Source organism: Ursus americanus, chromosome 22 (assembly GCF_024610735.1).
Source record: "Ursus americanus isolate L20-20 chromosome 22, mUrsAme1.1.p, whole genome shotgun sequence".
Classification (NCBI taxonomy): Eukaryota; Metazoa; Chordata; class Mammalia; order Carnivora; family Ursidae; genus Ursus; species Ursus americanus.
Window position 1 is genome coordinate 16248674 of NC_142148.1, and position 22422 is coordinate 16271095.

A 22422-nucleotide genomic window follows, 5' to 3' on the forward strand; every position below is an offset into this window, starting at 1 on the left:
GAGCCCTGTTGACCCGCTCTGCCTCCACCCGGCCCTGACTCCCCGAGTAGTTCGGCAGCACTGGACAGGCTCCTGACACTGCAAGTTTCCTTCGTGTTGCTAGTAACCATTTGCGACTCTACGAAGTTAATTTCTCTCCCCAATTAGATTGTGAGCTGTGGAGGTAGAACGCTAGGATAAAACCGTGGTGGGCTTCACAGTAAAATTTGGTATAAGCAAGATATGTCATTCTTTTTAAAGTAAATATTTCTTCCTGCCTCATGAAGTCAGCGGAAGAAATTGGTAACATCGGTTGCAGAAAGGGGAACTGAATGGGTGAAGAGGGTGAAATTCTTTATCGCTCAGTTCCGTGCATAGGTATTACCTAAAAATTTCATTAGGGCATACTTAACGCTCTAGAACCTTTTAGGTAACGGAGTTTAAATAAAACCTCTCATATTTGGCTTTATAAACAAGAAGTAACCTAGCAAAAGCCACACCGTAATCTATGACTCATAAGAACCACAAATTTTCCTTCTTGGTCTTGGGGAGAGGAGAGACCTTTGTTCGTAACACTTCATCGCCCCTTTCTCATTGTACCTCCTCTTCCTTTTGACACTCAAACGTCTCTGATGAGAGACGTTTTTGAGTTCAACAAATAAAATCTCCCAACAGTTATTTTTATGCTGTTAACCTGCTCGAACTGATACCATCACTTTGTTTGTGTTTGTGTGTGTGTGTGTGTGTGTGTGTGTGTGTGTGTGTGTGTGTGTTTTAAGAGTGAAGTTGAGGGGCGCCTGGGTAGCGCATTGGTTAAGCATCGGATCGGCCTTCGGCTCAGGGCGTGATCCCAGCGTTCTGGGTTCGAACCCCACATCAGGCTCCTCCACTAAGAGCCAGCTTCTTCCTCTCCCACTCCCACTCCCCCTCCTTGTGTTCCCCCTCTCTCGCTGGCTGTCTCTCTCTGTCAAATAAATAAATAAAATCTTTAAAAAAAAAGAGAGAGTGAAGTTGAAACACTTGTTCAAATCTCTTACTTTTCATGTTTGAATTTAAAAACACCCCTGGCTCACTACCTCACCCAGTCGACTGAACTTAATTTCACTTAGAGGACTAATCTGACATACACAGCATCAGCTATGAGATATTCTTGCCAAAAATGTTTAATTAAAAGCTAGTCAAGCCTTTAAGCCTAACCTCCAATTTGCAGGAAAGGAGATAATGGGTTAATAGACACCAAGAGGAAACCATCAGAAAAATCCACAATGTGGGACACCTAATAATTTTTTTTCCTTTAATGGCGCCTTTCTTTCAACAGCACCTTAGTTCATATCCCCATTACTTCCTCTTGGGGTTACATCGCACTCTCTGTAAATGGCCTTCCTTCCATAGTTCCCATCTTTATAGAACCCACTAGCTAAGCTGTTCCCATTGCATCGCATCCCTTACGCACTGGCAGTAGTTCTGCAATCTTCTGTCTTTCAGGGTTCCCCAAAGCTGGTTCCCAGTATGTCCAGTACACTGCTGTGCATTTCCACATCAGCTGCCCCATTCAAGCAGGTACAGTCTCCCATTGTCCTTGGGACAGATGATCATATTATAACCCAAATGATGATGGAATTCAATGCTTCAGGAGCTCAGAGGAGGGTGACAGAGTGTGGGTAGAGACGACAGCCTCCAAATGGTTGTGTCCTGTGGATGGCTGGGAGATGAAGGGGTGAGTGATCCATGTAAGGAAGTTATTGATCTACTATTTTATCTTTTTCATTAGGCACCTGGGGCAAACAGACCCTTGTAGGTTAAGTTTGTTTTATATCCTTCTGAGCTAGTCCAAAAGCTGAACAGTATTCATAAGCGAAAATTATTTATGCCTTTGATAAAGGAGACTCAAATTCAGAACTACAGTCCAAAGAAAAGACCTCAATGAAAGTCTGTTTCATAAATTATAAAAGTACAGATTCGGTCAGATTTAATTTCAAAAATGGAACGTATCTTACATAAGGATCTTGTTAGAAATGTTACACCTATCTGGGCACTACAGGAGATGTACGGACCTACAACTCATGGGGTAAAGAATGTATAGGCAATTTTGATAAGGAGTTGCAGAAGAATTCAAAAATAGTTTACAAAGAGAATCAGGAGGCAAAGATGCTTCAAGAGGCACGGTCCTCAGAAATTGTTCTGGAATGCTGGTTCACTTGTATCAATGTCATGTTCCTAGATGAGGGAATAAGACACAGAATTTTAGTATTTCAGTATGAAATGTGAAATGTGAACTCTGGTGTTTTGCACTTTAAGATTCTGAATCATCAATTGGGACACAGGTAATCTCTGGCTTGAAGGCTAAATCCAGCTGAAGGATCAAGTTTTCACTATCAGGACAAGGCTTCTGACTACTCCCCACCACCCACAAGGAGTGGGGAGCAAATACAGTTGAAGTCACTAATGCAAAGACCACACCAGACTTCTTACCTTGGCCTTGGGGGCCTGTCTCTGCCCCGCCAGCAATGTGAGTACTGTTGAGAACCTACCTGAGGCCCATCCCACATTTCAGTGCTCCAGCAGTTATATCAACTCCCTTCTGGGTTCCCTTCATGGCATTTATCTCAGAGCACTGTCATTTGCCCATACAGTATTCCTATCTCCCCCACAGCACATGGCTCAGAAAGAGACAACAAAGGGCGCATTCATCTTGTTCACTACAACAGCCCCAACATCTAGCACCATGAGTATCAGCAGAGCCAGCCCCTGCCAGTAGAGGATCTAACCTTTCCACTCAGCATCTAAAATCCTAAGCATGTACATATGTATGTATGTATGTAGAATGAATGAATGGCATACACACACACACACACACACACATATATGAAAAATGGACTGTCTACACTGTTTAATAGCCCTTACCCCCCACAACCCCATTTACTATATCCTGAACGTCTTCCAAGTCCTTAAACATTCTTCTAAACATTTTTTTTTTCCTCTAAACATTTTTGATCTTATGGATATACCGTAGGTACTTAACCAGTTCCCTACTGATGAAGATTCTTCTTCTATTAAAACAATGCTACACTGTGCATCCTGGTTGGTAAATCTATACACATTCAGGATTATATTACTAAGACAAATTCAGGAGTAGAATTACTGTGTCAAAGGTATATACATTTTGGGAGCTTTTGAATAATATTATAAAACAGATCTACAGAAAACTGGGACAAATTTATTCTCCCATCAGTAGTACATAAATGCCCATTTACCAACAGTGGTTGCACATTTAATTTAAGAAATCTCAGCAAGGGGGGCGCCTGGGTGGCACAGCGGTTAAGCCTCTGCCTTCGGCTCAGGGCGTGATCCCGGCGTTATGGGATCGAGCCCCACATCAGGCTCCTCTGCTATGAGCCTGCTTCTTCCTCTCCCACTCCCCCTGCTTGTGTTCCCTCTCTCGCTGGCTGTCTATCTCTGTAGAATAAATAAAAATAAAAAATCTTTAAAAAAAAAAAAAAAGAAATCTCAGCAAGGGATAGACAAAATGAAGACGAGACATAATTTTAAAGTCCTTGGTCCTCAGTCCAGAGAAAGATGATTTCTGACATAAGGTGCTGACCTTGTGGCTGGCTTCTCCATCTTTGCTCAGGTCTCTCTAACCACACTGGCATCACTGCTATGCCTCAAACATGCCAGGCAAAGCCCAGCCTCAGGGACTTTGCACAGGTCTTCCCTCTGTCTGGGACACTTGTCTCCCAGGTACCTGCATGGCAAAATCCCTCAACACCTTCAGGTCTTTGCTCCAATGTCAACTTTGTAGTGAGACCTATCCTAACCACCCTGCCTATTTAATACTGCCACATTCAGCACACTTGATCCCTGCTCTACCTTTTTTATACCACTAGCCTGTAGCAATACTATGTCATTTACTTCCATGTTTAGTCTACTATCTAGCTCCTCCAGCTAGAACCGAAGTTCCATAAGTGCAGGGATCCTTGTCTGTTTTTTCACCTAGTAGATACTTAATAAATCCTTGCAGAATGAATGAATGGCATAAAACACGAGAAGTCCAGTTTAGGAAATATACCAGCACTCAGAAGGGTTCCCACTTTAATGGGCTTTCTAGGCTCTACCTGGTTCAATTTCTTGAACTCCACCACTTGGAAGAAGATGTGCTCAAGGATATGTTTGGCATCTTGTTGGTCCTTTGGTAGTTTATTGGTTACTCCAAGAATGTCACCACACTTTCTGACATAGAATTCCAGGTCTTCTTCAGTACCTAGGCACAGTCAGGGCAGTCAGATGAACCCTTATGTCCTGTCCTTCCCCAAGAACAGACTTAACTGTGGTTTACCTATCCCCTTGTCAGGTTCCTATACCTCTCAGGATCACTCACCTTTTCCCAGGGTAATGTGACCGCAGGACTTAAACAATAACAAACTAAAGAGATCTCTGATGTGCTGCTTTTATGAATTAGGACAAAAGTGTGACACTTCTAATTAGAATAAAGCTGGACTGGTTCTGGCTCTCCTACTCCCAGAGCCAGCATTCCTACATTACAAAGAACAGGAAGAACTAGTAGGAAATCAAATTACCATTCTCTGAATGCAGCAAGGACCATTACGAGAAGGGCATATGGGTATATTAAGTAGCATTTATTATAGCAATATTACAGAAAAGAAAATTAAAGAAGAAAAAATCACTCATAATTCCACCCACAATGTATCACTGTGCAGCCATCCCCAGCAGCCCGATATCAAGGATGGAGAGCTATTACAGCCCTTCTTACACTAGTCTATAATTCCTTTTTTGTTTCCCCTTCTCATGTGCATTTTTTAAAGTTATGATAGAAACGTAAGTTTTTATTAAAATATTCAAACCATACAGATGCGAAATTCTCTTGCTCTAACTCTGTCCCCACCAATACCACCTAAGGTAATTACTGCCATGTACGCCTACATATTTACATATGTATAAACAATCGGGATCAAACCAAAATAGTTCTATAAGTTGCTTTCATCATCTAACAAGGTATCATGGATATCTCACATCAAAGCTTATGCTCTATATCATTTTTTTAACAGATGTATGTATAATATTCCACTATATTTCATTAACCAATTCCTCTCCTGATGGGCCGTTAGACTACTGCCAATTTTTTGAATACTACAATTACTATCTCTATAGCTATATTTTCTTTGTTTCACATTTCTATAAGGATTTCTACAGGATAAATTGCTAGAAACAGAAATGCTGAATCAAAGCATCTGACCCTTCACAGGTCTGTTATTCCTACTGGACCAATCACTATGTCTTGCTAATTTGTGATTGCTCGGCACCTACCACAATGCAGGACACAGAAGAGAGATGCAGTGAAGGTGCTTTACATTGAACTGTTCATTTTTGCACACTCCTTCCTGGTCTTTGGGCACATACAGATGTTGCTCATATAGTTAGGATCCTCCTGACCATGCAATTTTCTATCTTGCCTTTCTTCACTTAGGATTCTCACTTAAGTTCTATCAGTGTCACCCCCACTCCCTGGACTTTGGGAAACCTTTTTTATAATGACATGTTTTCTCATCAGATGAATCGAAGTCATCTGTGTACCTTCCTTATCTCCTTGATTAGATTCCCAGGAGTGGGGTCACTGCCTCAAAATGGATGGTTAATTTTATGCCTCTGAGCACATGTGTGCAGGCCCGTTTGCTCTGGAGGCAGGGCATGTCGTCAGAGTCAGGAGAACCACTCACCATGCAATTGTGTGGCCTGGGGCCTCACCTCCTCATCCACATGTCAAGGCGGGCACACATAACACAAGGGATCCTCCAGGATCCCTTCCAGTTTGAAGTCTGTATAACTCTTTTGGCCCTGACTAAGGTTTCTTATTTAACTGCTCCTCTAACCAATGACCTAGATTTGCTAAGAGGCAGCCAGGGTCAGAATCCATCCTCTGGTTACTCAGTAGGTCAGAACTAAGGACCTACAGGGATTAAAGCTGAGACCTTGGCTTCTGCTTTGCACCATGTTCTAACTCATTGAACTAACTGGCCCAAGAGAAACGATCGACATCACTTCTATGAAACAAATGGAAACTGTCATTTTACTCTGCCGTTCATATTTTTTTCTCCCTGAACAAACTCTAGCTCTCTCTCACGGCAAATCTCAGAAGTTCACAATTAAGTAAAACTGATAAAAGAAAACAAACAAAAATTTGCCAAACTTACACTTGTTGGTAATCTGAGCAAGGCGGGCCTTCTCAGAAGAGAACGTCTCATCTAAGTCGAACAGCTCCAGTGGAGGAGGTGGTAACTCCCTGAAACTGGGAGGGAAAACCTAAAAGGAAATAAGGTCTTTCAAGAAAGAACATACACAAAGCCACAACTGGCAGTGCTAAGATGGAAGGGAAAGGAGAGGCCAACTCCCAGCTCTTCCCTGGGATGAACCACGCAAATGCTCATCACCTCCCCCCACCCTAACCCGTCAGACCGTGTCAAGGGAGACGACTAGCCCAAGGTAAACAACCAAGCAGAGCCGGCACTGAACTAGAACACCGCTAAACCGATCAAACTGACATACTAGTGCCCATGAACTTGTGCAAGCATGAAAGCTTGGGGCTGATGAGGCTTATTTGTGTTGAACATTTGACTGCACAATGTGTTTCTCATTTAACCATGAGTTCATTAGGGACAGAAATTGGGTGGCACAGCGGTTAAGCGTCTGCCTTCGGCTCAGGGCGTGATCCCGGCGTTATGGGATCGAGCCCCACATCAGGCTCCTCCGCTATGAGCCTGCTTCTTCCTCTCCCACTCCACCTGCTTGTGTTCCCTCTCTCGCTGGCTGTCTCTGTCTCTGTCTCTGTCAAATAAATAAATGGAATCTTTAAAAAAAAAAAAAAAGAAATTGGGGAAGCAGATGTAGATTCAGGTAGAAAGTGCTAAACCTGGAGCCAGAATTTGCAGGTATGAGCCAGTGGTGTGCTGAGAAATGTTTCACTATCAGCTTTTAAGACAACAGAACATAGGCCTGCTCTGTAGCCTGTGTCATTTTCTGCAATGTAAATATCTCACCACAGCCAATTTCAAGCTACTAAAATGAAACCAAGTGGCTCATAACATTCCAGAGTGTGGTGGGATAGGACAGTTTTGAAGGTAAGGTGAGTTCCTGCCAGACTGGAATGTTGAAAGTAACCTATGCACCCATACCCCACCCCCACCTCCCCAGGGCTCTATGAATCCGTGCTATGAGCCACCTGTTGCCTGGAAAGCTGCAGCACAAAGCATTTCCTCCTTTTCACCCAGGATTTCTCCTATCATATATGCCCTCCAACTACACAAGATGGGAAATGCTTAACACCCACAAATGTCCACACCCTTGACTTCTCAGCTGGGAGCTACAGCCAATGGAAGGCCTTACGGAGTACTAATGGTTTGGTCTCTGCATGTTCAGAGCCAGAGAAATGTGACTTCGTGAGAACTACCATACACATAGGGTGTATATATATATATACACATGCCTGGGGGAAGGACCCATGTGATGGCCCAGTTGGCAAAGTAAAGATAAAGAGTAGGGTTCTGTAGCAGGATCCCCAACCACACCTACTCACCGCTGGCTGAAGGGCAGGCAGTGGTGTCTCAAACTGAGGCTGGATGAGCTGGAGAGGTTCATGTTTCACGTTTAGCTGTTCATGGGCCCTGTGTTAAGAAGAAGACCAAAAAGCAGAGATCAACGTGAGACATTGTGGCAAAGCGCATCTAACTGACCACACTGCGCTCTACTCCATCAAATCAGGCGGTTTGACACTTTAGTAGAAAAACACACAAAATGCACTGTTATAGGTAATGTAATGATCCTTTCATGAATCTTCTCTACTGTATCGTATGGTATTGACTGTATCAAGAGCTGAAAGGGAAAGTTCTTTTCACGTTTCATATCAGGCTTCTCCTAAACAGGCTTTTTATTTTTACCCAATGGACAGTGTGAATCTTATAACCCACTTTGTTTCCTTATTTTTATAACCAAGAGATAGGAGTCAAATCTAAAGTCTGCTTCTGGCAACTGTACAGATCTGTACAGTATATACTTCTTTCTTTCTTTCTTTCTTTCTTTCTTTCTTTCTTTCTTTCTTTCTTTTTAATTAATTAATTTATTTATTTTTAGTCATCTCGACACTGAACATGGGGCTGAAGCTCATGACCCCGAGATCAAGAGTCGCATGCTCTTCCAACTGAGCCAGCCGGGCGTCCCTATAATATACACTCCTGTGTGCTCATTCCCTCAGCAAGTATTTACTGAATATGTACCTGTACCAGGCAGTTTTATGCACCAGGAGAGCAGCAACTGTGAAAACAAGAGACCAAGGCAGCCCTTTATTGTGAGGAGAGACACACAATAAACAAAACCCCAGATGCCAGGTATCAATATGTATTGAGAAGAAAAACCAGGAGAGAGGGTAGAGACAGGGAGGAGGCATGGGGTAGAGAAGCCTCTCAGAGAAGACTTGAGTGAAGGGAGGAAGTCATGCACTTCCTTTCACAAGTATCCCAGGCAGAGGCAAGAGCAAGGAGAGCAGGAATAAGGGTACAAGAGGTTTTCACAGGACCTTGGGGCGGCCAGAGTGGCTACAGCAGAGGGAGAGTGCTAGTGAGGAGTTCAGAGTCAAGTGTGACCCTACCCCTGTGTTTCTTTTGGTTGTGGCTTCCTCTCTGCCTCCATTCTCTCAAACGTTCCTCTTATCTTTTTGTACTGTACCTAATGTTGTAAGCTGGCTGAACTCCTCCAGGAATGAGGCAAATTAAAATACACTCACCTAATTTAAACTATATACACATTTGTGACCTTTTAAAATGAAGCTGAACAAGCAAATGCCAAAGGGTGTCGACAAAGTTCATGCCTGCTTCTATGGGTGGGTGATTTTAGAAAGGAAAGAGGTCTGTGACTGCAGAAAGGCACTCAGCTGAGCTTATTGCCATCACCTCCTCCACTATTCCCAGGTGTCTGGAGAGAAGCGTTCCTGGCAATGCAGAAGATCCCTATGGAGAGAACAGAGTACCTGTTGCATGCCACATATTGTGCCTGACCCTGTGCTAGGCACCTAAAACTTAGTTCACTTAATGCTCAAAACAACCCTGGACAGTGGGTATAATCTTTTACAGAAAAGGAAGCAGATGTATAGAGATGAAATAGCTTTCCAAGGACACATGGTTAAGAAAGGACAAAGGCACGATTAGAACTCTCAGCTGGCTAATCCCTGCCAACCAAAGGCCCCAGGACTCAGTCTATACTGAAGGCAGAATGTCATTAGGGGCAGTATCTAAGCTAAAGGTCCCACCACGGGCACACGAAGAATCCTGCTGCCAAGCCCTGGCCTCTGCCATCCCAGCCATGATTTTCTGCTTTCTGTCTCCAGATGGATCCCTGTGTGAATAATAAAACAAATCCCACTGCCTCAACCCCTTCTTGCTCAGTTCATCACCTACCCAAATCTTCCTCCTCCTATTAGCCAACAGTGAGCTCATACTTGATGGGGGTGGGGGATGGGTGGAGAAACTAATCTTAAAACCAAGAAAACCTAATTCAGAAAGCTATTTCCAGGACACTCTGCCATGACCTCCGGCACTGCGTTTTTATCACTCCCTATCTCAGCCCCCAACCCATCAGCCCATGATCTCAGAAAGCAGGGACTCCACGCTCTCTGTCTCTACACCTCACTCCCACAGGGATCGATAAATACCAGATGGACAAATGAAGTTACTTCAGAGAACATTCTACAGACAACATAAATATTTAAAGACTAATCGAATTTTTACTCAGAAAAAAAGACACTGCATTCAAAAGATGTTACTAGCAAATACAAATAGCTAGGACCACCATATAGAATGGCCCATAACTACGTCCTTTGCTATGGTATGAACGACAAATACAATGAAAGGAGCCATCCAAGCCCCCAAATATCTACTACACTTGACTCTGCCGGCACTGAAATAACACATGATCCCATTCAACCCTGCATTCAGCGCTGAGGCTCAGTCACAACAGCCTGATCGAAACCACATCAGGAGAGAAGCAGGCCGAAACTAGAGGCAGAAGCTGGGAAGACTATACCTGGCTAGCGGAGCAGCTGAGGGGACTTTTCTGAGAAAAGCGCAGACAGCGGAGGAGGAGGAGCCCGGCCCATCTCCAGACCACCCTGCTTCCCTGTCCTTTTGCCTCCCTTGGCTTCCGGGGACACTGCTGCCGTTCCACTTCCCTAGCCCTCTCGCTGCTTTTCCCCAGCTTGTCACAGGCCTGCCTCCTCTCCAGCCTCAAAAGCCAGGGCAGCTGTGAAGCCCTGTCTCTAGCCCAATCCCCACTCTGGTGCTGTCCCGGAGGGTCTCCAGCCCCTCCCCCCACCTCTCTAATCACCTTATCTAGGCCTCTTCATCATCTACACTGGTGGTTCCGCCTGCACTCTTCCCAGGACAACCTCTCAGCCACATCAGATGGAGGCAGAGCAGAACTCATTTCTCTCTCCTCTCCTCACATCCTGAGCACCAGTCAGCAGCACCGCCAGGCACCCGGATCCCCCAGGGAGAAACCCCTGTCTCTGATCTCGCCATCATAGCTTTCCATGCATGGCCCGTGGCTCCTGACTCTTTCTTACCAAACATCTCTTAAAACCACAGCGACTGCTCCCACTAGTCCTGCCTCTCAACCCTCCAATCTGCTGTTAACAGTCTCCTAGCCGGTTTCTTCACTTCTACTTTTTCTGTTTCCCATTTAATTATACAAACCGCTGCAAGGCATCATTTTGTCTGGTTTCAGAAAACAGAGATTCAATCAAGTCCTTCTTCCGGAAGTCTTTACTAGCATCCCATACACAAATCCGGCCTTTGCCCCGAGCCTCAGGCTGTCTGCCTTGGCTTCTGATTTCGGTAATGCTCAAGCCTGTCTCCTCAAGTGCCGGCTGGGGAACACAGAACAGACTGTTGCACTTCAGAGACCAAATTTTCAACTATTACTAAGTTGGCCTTGTTCGAAGTCAAGGCTACATGCAGTTCAAAGGGCAATTAGGAATAAACTTCCTTACCTGGACACACGTCCATGTGTGAACATGCAGGCTTTGCCCACAGAAGCTACCTCATTGCCCAACTCTCTCTGAACATCCCCGCCAGCCCCCGAAGCCTCTTCACCCCTGACGGTGGAGCAGCCAGCATCGTGCCAAGCAGACACAAGGCCCCCCAAAAATGTTTGCTGAAATAATCAATGCCTAGCTAAAAGGGCCCCTCTTTCATAAAGCCTTCCCTGCTCACCCCAGTCAGAGTCAAATTCTCTCTCTTCATTATATGCCCATGGTCTCCAGGTTTATATTTCACATTTGGCATTAATACAATCACCTTGCCTCACAACCTGTGTCCGTCTCCTCCATAAAACCATTAACTTTGGACACAGTACAGGGGGAGCTCAGTTAGTATTTGGGGAACTTGAACATAAATACAGCAGTAGGAAGTTAGACACTCAGACTTTGGTTTATTCAGATGTAGACCCCATGTCAGGCCAAAGATGCAGAAGAACATATGGTTTTGCTCATTTATGGAACATAAGAAATAGCAGGGAGATCAGTAGGAGAAAGAAGGGAAGAATGAAGGGGGGTAAACAGAAGGGGGGATGAACCACGAGAGACTATGGACTCTGGGAAACAGACTGAGGGCTTCAGAGGGGAGGGCGGTGGGGGGATGGGCTAGGCCGGTGACGGGTACTAAGGAGGGCACGTGTATTGCATGGAGCACTGGGTATTATACGCAAACAATGAATCATGGAACATGACATCAAAAACTAATGATGTACTGTATGGTGACTAACATAATAAAAAGTTTAAAAAACAAACAAACAAACAAAAAAAGACACTGAAGAATGTTGGCCTCAGTCCCTGTCCCTGTCATTAGGAATGGACGACAATGACGAGCCGGCAACAGAGCAGGCAATCAAACAGAGGAAAGCCCTGGTCTGAAAGGCATTCAGGCTCCCACCTTGGGAGAATACCTGAAACTCTCTAAACTGGTTTCCTCCGCTGGAAACCTGGCACGTGATTCAGAGGACAAATGAAGTAAGACGTGAAGTAACAATGTGGGGTGCCTGCAGGGCGCCTTGCCTACCCAACTCAGTTGACTGGGGGTTCCTGGGGCATTGGACCCTCTGTGCTGAAACCAGGGAAGTCCCAGGCAAACCCAGAACACGTTGGTCACCCTAAATGCATGATATGGAGCCTAGAACACAACAGGCGACTAACAACTGCTGGCAGTTTTCTCTCCCTCGACCCCCACTGCAATTTTCCCGGCTGTCTCTGTCGGCCTCATCACAGACCTGAGAACATGTTTTTACATACCACACAGGCCATGACCCTAACTCCTGTCCCCAGGCTCATGTTTTCAAACCAAACACTCAGAATGGAGTGCAGGGCAGCTCCGAGAGCTACAGGTACTGACTTGATGACCTTGGGGAGGGAGGTGGTATCCAGCTGGTAAATGGACAGGTCGAAGAGGGTGGTAAAGTCTCTTGGGTTCTCGTCGCCCTCCTGGAGACACACTCGAAGCCGCTCTGACAGGGTGGCTGTGTCGGGCAGCATCATGTAGTCGGAAATCTGAAAGCCACAAGAGGGTTCACACAGCACAGCGGGGTAAGAATTTCATCTGTCTAAACCTGCAATATTTCTACTCTCTTATCAAGAGATTTCACTGGTCCTGGTCACTGACAGCTAAACCTTAAACAAGCCACTTCATGTGGCAAGAGGAACAAAAGTCACTTGGCTAAACCGCAATGCTGGCTAAATCCAATTCTGTAATTCCTCATATGGTACTGAACACAGCTGGAGAAACTAGCACGCTGACTGGCCTCCTTTTAATTTCGTGATCACTGATACTGAGTGGTCAGCAATCAACTGTATTTCTTTAGTTCATTCACTTCCTTTTGTCCTAAGCAATACCTTCCTTTTGTCACTTCAGCCATCTAAAACACTTTTCCCTTTCTTTTTTTTTTTTTTTTTTAAGATTTTATTTATTTGACAGAGATAGAGACAGCCAGCGAGAGAGGGAACACAAGCAGGGGGAGTGGGAGAGGAAGAAGCAGGCTCATAGCGGAGGAGCCTGACGTGGGGCTCGATCCCATAACGCCGGGATCACGCCCTGAGCCGAAGGCAGACGCTTTACCGCTGTGCCACCCAGGCGGCCCCAATTTTCCCTTTCTTTATTTTTGCTGCTGACCTTATTTTCTGTTTCAGTGAGAAAACAGAATCAATCGTAAAAGACGGTCCACAAGCTCCCACTACAGCTGCTGTCCACCCACCAGCATCTAGGCCACACACTCGGCTTCCTCTGCTGTTACACGTGTGAACCGCCTATGACCCTGGCACAGATGAACCTTGCACTCAGACACTAGATCCCAGCCCTTCTCACCTAGCCAAGGACATGCTTCCAGCACTGCTGAGAGCCCTTAATGATGACACATGCTGTGTGCTGATAACAGTATAAGACCAGGAAAACCTAAATGTCCACCAACAGGACACCGGTTAATATACTATAGTACAATGGAAAATACAGTTTTAAAACAAAACAAAACAAAACAAACAAAAATCAAAAGAAAGCTCTTTATGTATAAATAAGGAAACATCTCTTAAGATATACTGCTAATTTTAAAAACTAGGTGGTGGTGAATACAGTGTATAGTACCATTTATGTAAAACAAGGGGGAAGAAGATACACTCACACACTTATTTACTTATATATGTATAAAATATCTCTGGAAGAACATACAAGAAACAGCTAAGACTGTTGTCACTGGGGAGGGGAACAAAGCAGCTGGACAAAGGCAGGAGGGAAACTGTTCATTGTGCATGCTTTTAAATTCCAAACTGTGAATCTATTACCTACTCAAAAAGTACATTTAACTTTAAATAAATACATGCTGGCAACAAGAAGTTTATTCCTAATTGCCCTCTGAGGTCCCCTGCAACAATGTGTTCTACATTCTCCAGGGCCAGTTAGGAGGAGACACGCCTGAGCATTACAGAAATAAGCCCAAACAGGCTCACTTTTTTCTATATTCCAAGAGTCAAAAAACTCCCCTAATCTTCAAACTTTTTTTTTAGATAAGAAACAGGAAAGGAACATAAATAAATAACTGCTTTTCCCTGAAATATTTGTCCGTGTCAGAGGCTTCACCCCGCTAACAGGATGGGGATTGAAGGGTACTGGAGGTGCCGACCGTGTCAGGACACGCACCCAGATGCAGCAGGAAGATGGGTAAGGCTGGTTCGCATCTCTGCACAGAGCCCTGCTACACAGGCCTAGTTCAGGAACCCATCAAGCCCTTCAATGTCCAGACAGAAATATAAAAGGACTCCCAAGATCACTGGTTTTATAACTTCCTGGCAGATATGGAGGTTAAAACTTGTCATGGAAATCCTCTCAGCTTTTTACTGAGCTACCATTTTATTAAGTATCTTTGAAACCAAACTGCTGTTTGGGCTTGAAACCCATTCCAACATAAGATTTGATCCGAAATCATAGGAAGTTTGGATTTTCAGAATTTCTTACACTACAGTGTTACTGGGTCCAGAATTTTACTTTCCAAACCCCTACAACACAAAGGACACTTGCACCAGGTCTCCCGTGCAGAAGATACATGAAACCACGTGATTTTAGAGAAAGGCCGTGGCAACACCATCTTCCTCTGGTGCCCTATTGACAGACACTTCCCTTCCGAATCAGTCTGGGAATGCACAGTGAACAAGACAGCAGCAGAAAAGGCACAGGCTCTAGAATCAGCCTGAGATGGACACTAGGAATGGCTAGCCAGGTATCAATCTCGGCAGGGACCTTGAAGAACGCACTTACTTCCATTTCCTCGGCTAGAAAACAGGAATGACAGAAACTGAGTGAGAGCAAGTCGACCGCACAGACCAGGAGCAGATGTGCCATCTCAGTGCTGCTTCCCGGGCCCCCACACTCTAACTAGGACTGGCAGCTGACCAAGTCACAATCCACCCAAGAGTTGGGTCTTGTGAGGTCTGAAAAGTGAATTCCTGACTGTCCTCCAATTCTTTTATTTGGGGGGCTTATATCACTTTTTGGGAGGAATTAAAGCAAAATATCTATCCATTTCATGTTTCCATATGAGGGAAGATTTTAGACACAGGGCTCTTCTGTTTCCTAACCTAAGTCGGTCTTTGGGAGGCCACACCCTCAGCTGAGGGAGGAAGCAGGCAGTAGGCCACCATTTCTGACCATCTTCTCGCCCACTCCCTGCTACCTACCTACAGCCAGGAAATCATTTTCCTGACACTTCGGAGTTCAAGCAACAGAGAAGCGGGGTGGCTGGGTGACTCAATCAGTTGAGCATCTGACTCTTGATTTCAGCTCGGGTTGTGGTCTCGAGACTCGTGTGGGGCTTTGCACTCAGTGGGAATCTGCCTGGGACTCTCTCTCTCCCTCTGCCCCTCCCACCTGTGCGCATGCTCTCTCTCTCTAAAACGAATGAATAAATCTTTTAAAGAAAGAAAAGAGAAGCAATTATAGAACAAGCAGACTGAATCAGGAGAGCTGGGTTTGGGTCCCAACTCTGCAGTCGCTTGCTATTTGGACATACTGCAATCTTTTTTTTTTTTTTTTAAGATTTTATTTATTTATTTGACAGAGATAGAGACAGCCAGCGAGGGAACACAAGCAGGGGGAGTGGGAGAGGAAGAAGCAGGCTCATAGCGGAGGAGCCTGATGTGGGGCTCGATCCCAGAACGCCGGGATCACGCCCTGAGCCGAAGGCAGACGCTTAACCGCTGTGCCACCCAGGCACCCCTGGACATACTGCAATCTTAATTTCTCTTCCCTCACCTCTAAAATGAGAATAAGACCATCTCCTTCAAAAAGGCTGTTGTATTCAGAGAGGAGGGGGGTGGGGGAATGTGTTATACGCAACTAATGAATCATCGAACTTTACATCAGAAACCAGGGAATGTGTTATACGCAACTAATGAATCATCGAACTTTACATCAGAAACCAGGGATGTACTGTATGGTAACTAACATAATATAATAAAAAAACATTAAAATAAAAAAAATTTTTAAAAAAAAGGCTGTTGTAAAGATTACATAAGATGATTTATGTGAAGGTATATGATACATGGTGCCTATATATAATAAATACAAGAGTTTTAAAAAGTCTGATAGCTATACCACTTCCCACACCTTTTAATTTAATAAGTAAGTATACATCTATTAATTGAGGCCTCACAATCATCCTGTGAGACAGAGAGCACAGGTACTGGTATCCCCACTCCACAGATGAGAAAACCAGGATGATAAAAGGTCAGAAATAGGCTGCCTAAGGTCCAAGGGCCAGAGTGGAGCAGGACCTGGAAGGCAGGTTACAGGCCCTATTCCCACGCTGGTCTCACTCTCCATCGTCTGATAAATAGTATCCTAATGCCTTTAGGACGGTTGTTCCTAAAGACACCAAAATTATAGTTTAAAACTTAAATTCTGATGATCTTTGTTTATTCACAAATAATTATTTTTATATCCTTCATATTTCTTTTTTCTTTTTTTTTTTGAGATTTTATTTATTTATTTGACAAAGAGAGAGAGAGAGAGCACAAGCAGGGGGAGCTGCAGGCAGGGAGCTCGATGCAGGGCTCGATCCCAGGACTCTAGGATCATGACCTGAGCTGAAATCAGAGGCTTAGCCCACTGAGCCACCCAGGCGTCCGTATCCTTCATATTTCTGAAAGAAGTATTTCTCTACAGATAACAATTTTGAAAGTTTGGTGAGGGAGCATAAACATAGAGAGAGGTTCTCATCCCAATTCATTCTATAATTTCTTGATTTATTATTTTTTATAACATGGCCTTCATCGCCCCTAAAAGCATCACTTCTTTCTACCTCTCTTACAGATAAAGTAAGAGATACATATTCCTTTGATACTGTTGGAAGCGGTGCTGAGAGGCTGGACCCATTTTTTTCGACCTTGAACTTTTGTAATGATTCACAGGCCCTACCTCTGGATCTTCGGCATCAATCTGGTTTAGGTGGATGTCTCCCGTTGTGAGCCACTGGAAAACAACATCCTGGATTTAAGAATAAACACAGAATTAGACACTTGGTTATTTGAGAAAACCCAAGGCAGGACTAGAGAATTAAATCAATCAAGAAAAAATGATAAAGGGAAAGAGACTACATAGCAGTTTTCCAAAAAAGAGTAGCCACCCTTCTCTTGGTGAAATCATATGAAAACGTCAAAGTTTTCCTAACTCTAATGCCACTTCTACTATTGGAAATTGAGCATTTATCTTAGGGCACTTTCACTTTTAACCACAGGCCAAAATGTATTAAAACTTGCTCATGATCCCGAAACAACCCGTTTAAATGTGCTGATGACGGTCTGAACTTAAAGAGTAGACTTATAGATAGATGCCCCTGGAATGTGTCTAGAGACACTAGAATTTCATGTGGATTCTGCAGAAACAAGATCTTAATCAGTCTCTCAATACAATGACAGTCCTAAGGCTGAAGGAATTGTTTTATTAATGAAAAAGTTCAGTGGGACCTTCTTCCTCTGGCAACTGAGTCACCAGAATCACACCAATGTCCAGCTGGCACACACCATGTGTCACCCTTCACAAGACAGGTTTCCTCCCCACTACGCTGACAAGCAACTGCAGTGCCTTCATCTCATTCCCCACATCGACCAGTGCCCAGGCAGTCCTGTCATAACCCCTCCCGACACCACGTGCTGGCTGGCCGCTCTCCTCATTCCCACCTTCGCTACCTTCACTCAGGTCATCATCCCCTCCCGGCTGGCTGACTCTGCCAATCTCCCAACTGGCTCCAGGTTGCCTCCTACCTCTCGCTTTCCACGTGCCTGACAGCGGAGTCTTTCTGAAACACAGATCTGACTATGCCCAAGGCTGCTGCACACTCTACAAGGGCTCTCCATAGTTTCCTGCAGAAAGTTCAAGTTCCTGGGCTTTACACGTGAGGCACTGGTTGAGCCTGCTCCTGGCTTCCACCCCAACCTGGCATGCTTAAAAACATTCACCACATCCTTCTAAATTTACGTCTGTCTCTCACGCTCTCTCTCAATGTACTATAGATGTCTTCAAAGCAGGGACTGTACCTGACTCAACCTTGTATTCTTAGTGCCAGGCATTTAATGGGTTCTGAAGAGTTAGTTTTATTTTTTACTTTTTTATTTTTTTTAAGTTTGTTTTTTTAGTAATCTCTACACCCAATGTGGGGCTCGAACTCACGACCCAAGATCAAGAGTCGCACGCTCTTCTGACTGAACCAGCCAGGTGTCCCTGAAGATCTGGTTTTAAATGAATCGATGACCTTAGCAGGATTTTTTTTTTAATGACATGAAAATCATACACATTATACATTAATGTGATGAAAAAGAAGAACCTACCATGATTTTGCTGTTTTCTTCTTTATCCAAATACTGGTCACTGAACATGTGACATGAGCCAAGCACTGCCAGCTTCCCACCTTGGTTCTGTCAACGATAAAAGTGGTGTTAGATACTCAGATCCCAAAACACACCACGTGCATCCTAGTCCCCAAAAACTTATCATCAGAATCATGAGAGGATTTTAATGACCTAGAAATATTAACCATGATAGCAACTATATTCCCACCTGCTTCTCATTTTAGACACTTCTATATCCTTCTATTTGACTTTAACAAAAAGCAATGTGAATTGGTTCTACAGCATTTTCCCAGTTAACTTATAAATGAAGGTTATAATTCTAAAGGAAAAAAAGAACCCAAAGGCAATCTGTAAAGATTTAAAGATATTTTATGACTATCAAAAGACAGTGTTTAAGATCCAAACAGAAAACTAATCCATGAGCATGAAAAATTCACAGAAGAGGGCACCTGGGTGGCTCAGTTAAGTGTCCAGCTCTTGATACCGGCTCAGGTCATGATCTCAGGGTTGTGAGATCAAGTCCTGTGTCAGGCTCCACGCTGGGCACGGAGCCTGCTTAAGATTCCCTCTCTCCCTGTCTCTCTGCTCCTTCCCCCCTTCTCTCTCTCTCAAAAAGGAAAAAAATATTCACAAAAGAAATAATTGGCTAATAAGAAAAAAATTTAATTAGTTATTTAAAAAATAAAAGTATTTTTGCCTATCAGATTAATAAATATGAAAAAGATGACTACAGTGTCAGATTTCAACGAAATAACTTCTTTCGCACTATGCTGAAACTGTCAACATATGCAACAAAGCCTACAAGACTCTATGGACAATTTTACAGTCATAATCACAGAAAGTCAGAAATAAATCCAAATGTTCAGCCACAGAAACAGTGGCTAAGGATAAGGGAACCTCCTCTAGCGGTGAAGTTGTATGTTACAAAGGGTTTTCAGTAACCTGGAAGAAGCCTTCTGTCATAACATGAGGTGCATTTTTTTTTTTTTTTTTTTTGCTTTAACATGAGGTTAAAAAAAAAAAGGATGCCATAAATTGTACACACACCCTCGCTTAAAGCCCGTGAGGCAAATAAATAAAAACGAGCTGCAAGAAAAAGTAAGGAGAAAATGACCAAAATGTCAGTTGTGTAGCGAGACTTTTTTTTTTTTTCCTTTCATCTCTGTATTTTTCAGTTTTTCTACAATGAGCATAAATTACTTTGGTAAAGAGAAAAATAGTACAATGTTAAAACTACAAAATGAATTTGGTTTTTCTAACAACATCACATACAGGAAATAGGCACAGTTGTAACGGTACTAGGAAAGAATTACTCTCAAGCCAGAGATGTGAAGAGATACAAATACACAAATTCCGTAAATAAAACAAGATTTGCAAAACAAACTGTGACTGCACCACATTAAAAGCAAATGGTTCATAGGAAAAATAACACTGACTATAACATAACTACTGAAAGCACATCAGTTACTGAGAACAGGAAGTAAATTTGGTGGAATTCCACAGGAAGAATGGGGAGTGCGGAATGAACTCTGCTGCGATTTGAACCCACATATGTAAGTAAATACAGGAAGAGGAAAGGACTTTCCTTCTCACTACTACCCAGTTAGGTCTATATTTTTTCTTTAATATTCTTTTTTTTCCCTACCTCATTTATTTCAAATAGACTACAGTTAATCCTTTTATTCTGGACAGAGATTCTACCATTGCCTTCAGTTTCCTTTTCCAGCTTTTGTCTCTAATTTGTTCCAATTAAATTAGAGTGTATCTACTTAAGGACTGATTTGCTCCTTCGATATTAATGAGTTTATGCTAGTAAACTAGAGACCTAGAAAGGATCATGACAAGCTCAAGAAGGCAATGGCCTTGGGCAAGGAGGCAGAACACACCCCTCAACCCCGTGCTAGCTTCGCCCTGCTTGGGGTTTCCGGGACTATGGGAGTGCCCCCTCAGGCATCACTGGTTTATCTCACAAACATAAAAGTGACAGGTAAAAACCTCTCAAAGATGGTGTTTATAAGGCAGGACTAAAAGCTTGTTAGGAGGGGCGCCTGGGTGGCTCAGTCCATTAAATGGTCGAGCATCTGACTCCCAATTTCAGTTTAGGTTATGATCCCAGTGTCCTGGCATCAGCCCACGTCAGGCTCCCATGCTCAACAAGGAGTCTCCTTGAGAGTCTCTCTCTCCTTCTCCCTGTGCCCCCCCCCCACCCCCCCCCCCCCGCTTCCTGCTTGCACTACTCTCTCTCTAAATAAATACATAAAATCTTTTTAAACAAATGAGATAAAATCTTCTTAGGAAAAGAAAATAGGCTTTAAATAGCTAGGCAATGAGCAGATGATAATCTCATGAGTTCTAGAAGAATCATCACAGTTAGCATAGAACTCTGTACTTAATAGATGTTTCATAAAAATCCACTGAGGAAGCTAAGTAAAATCTCTGTGTAGAGATTAAAAATTTGGTTAAAAAATCAAAAATAATAGGGGTGCCTGGGTGGCTCAGTCAGCTAACTTTCCAATTCTTGATTTCAGCTCAGGTCATGATCTCAGCATTGTCAGATCAAGCCCCAGCCCACATCAGGCTCCATGCCGGGCATGGAGCCCACTTGAGATTCTTCCTCTCCCTCTCTAAATAAATAAACAGACAAATAAATAAATAAATAATCAAAATATTAATTACCAGAGGCCCCTTAACATAGTTGTTTCATTACTTTTGTGACTATAAACTGACAATTTATGGAAACTGATTATTTCCTCATCTTGAATCATTTAATACTTTAATTTTAAAACACTTATTTCCATTGTTTGGGAGAAACTACCTACCATAATAACTATTTTGTCCAAAATTCTTTCAAAAAAATAAAATCTTTCAAAAACAGCATTCAGGGGTGCCTGGGTGGCACAGCGGTTAAGCGTCTGCCTTCGGCTCAGGGCGTGATCCCGGCGTTACGGGATCGAGCCCCACATCAGACTCCTCCACTATGAGCCTGCTTCTTCCTCTCCCACTCCCCCTGCTTGTGTTCCCTCTCTCGCTGGCTGTCTCTCTCTCTGTCGAATAAATAAATAAAATAAAAAAAATCTTAAAAAAAAAAAAACAGCATTCAAAACATTCAAAAACATTTATTTACTTCCTAATAAAATGAAGTCAGACCTTTTAAATATGGGAGGGAAAAGTAAAAAAATCCCACAGAGAAAAATAGGATATGAGGAACTAGAGAAAAACTGGGAGGTCAGCTGGTGAATTCTAAGTCTTGGTAAACAAATAAAGGTGAATTCAGCAAAACACGAATTAAAAGGCAGTGGGTGGGGCACCTGGGTGGCTCACTCGGTTGAGTGTCCGACTCTTGATCTTAGGTCTGAATGTCAGGGTCATGAGCTCAAGTCCTGAGTTGGGCAGTGGATAAGTGGGGTCATGATGAGAGGGGCTATGTCCTCTGGGACCACGTGCTCCCACATTTTGTGGGGTCTCCAGGATAAGAACTGAGCAACTAGTCTTCTGATATATTGCCCTGGGACAATCTAAAATAATAGCGCAATTGTGTGCATTTTGGCATAGTGTGTTAACTCACCCTTCCCTGGATGGATTCTCTTACGCTGAGCGTGAGAGCCTGTAGTCATAGACGGTTATAATACAGGTAGCCTCATGCTACCGTGGAATAGCTTTGGACTTAGAATGGTAAGAGATAGGTCTTGACTCCATCGATAACTGGACAATCTGCTATTTCCCCATAAATAAAGTGTAGTTAACTGAAATACTACCTCACAGGTGGCTGTTGTAAAGACCAGGGAGAAAACATATAAAACCCCTCTGGAAACAGTTTTTATTATTTCAATATTAAAAATAATGTATCCACCCACATCTAAGAAAGGCTGTACCTTCGAGTGATAGAAAGCCAGAATGGGTCTGTTAAGCGGGAAGCAGACAGAGCCTGTGGACAGAACAGCCACTGCTGGTTTCATGACACTCAACGTGGCACCAAAAGGATAAACAAAGGTAAGAGCCCTGTA

General features: G+C 43.5%; 1 protein-coding gene across 3 annotated transcripts in view; it reads right to left on the minus strand.

Moving 5' to 3' along the window:
- Nucleotides 1–1913: 1913 nt before the first annotated feature.
- Nucleotides 1914–22422, minus strand: part of IFT52 (intraflagellar transport 52) — a 35279-nt gene continuing 14770 nt past the window's right edge. For 2 of the 3 annotated variants that reach the window (XM_045804652.2, XM_045804651.2), the window contains 8 exons: nt 22291–22417; nt 18398–18484; nt 16989–17057; nt 12426–12580; nt 7568–7655; nt 6189–6297; nt 4095–4240; nt 1914–2196 (listed from right to left, as the gene is read on the minus strand). In XM_045804652.2, the coding sequence (XP_045660608.1) occupies nt 2149–2196; nt 4095–4240; nt 6189–6297; nt 7568–7655; nt 12426–12580; nt 16989–17057; nt 18398–18484; nt 22291–22417 (829 nt within the window). In that variant the 3' untranslated portion in view covers nt 1914–2148. The remainder of the gene's footprint in view (nt 2197–4094; nt 4241–6188; nt 6298–7567; nt 7656–12425; nt 12581–16988; nt 17058–18397; nt 18485–22290; nt 22418–22422) is intronic. The other variant, XM_087853572.1, reaches the window with a different exon arrangement.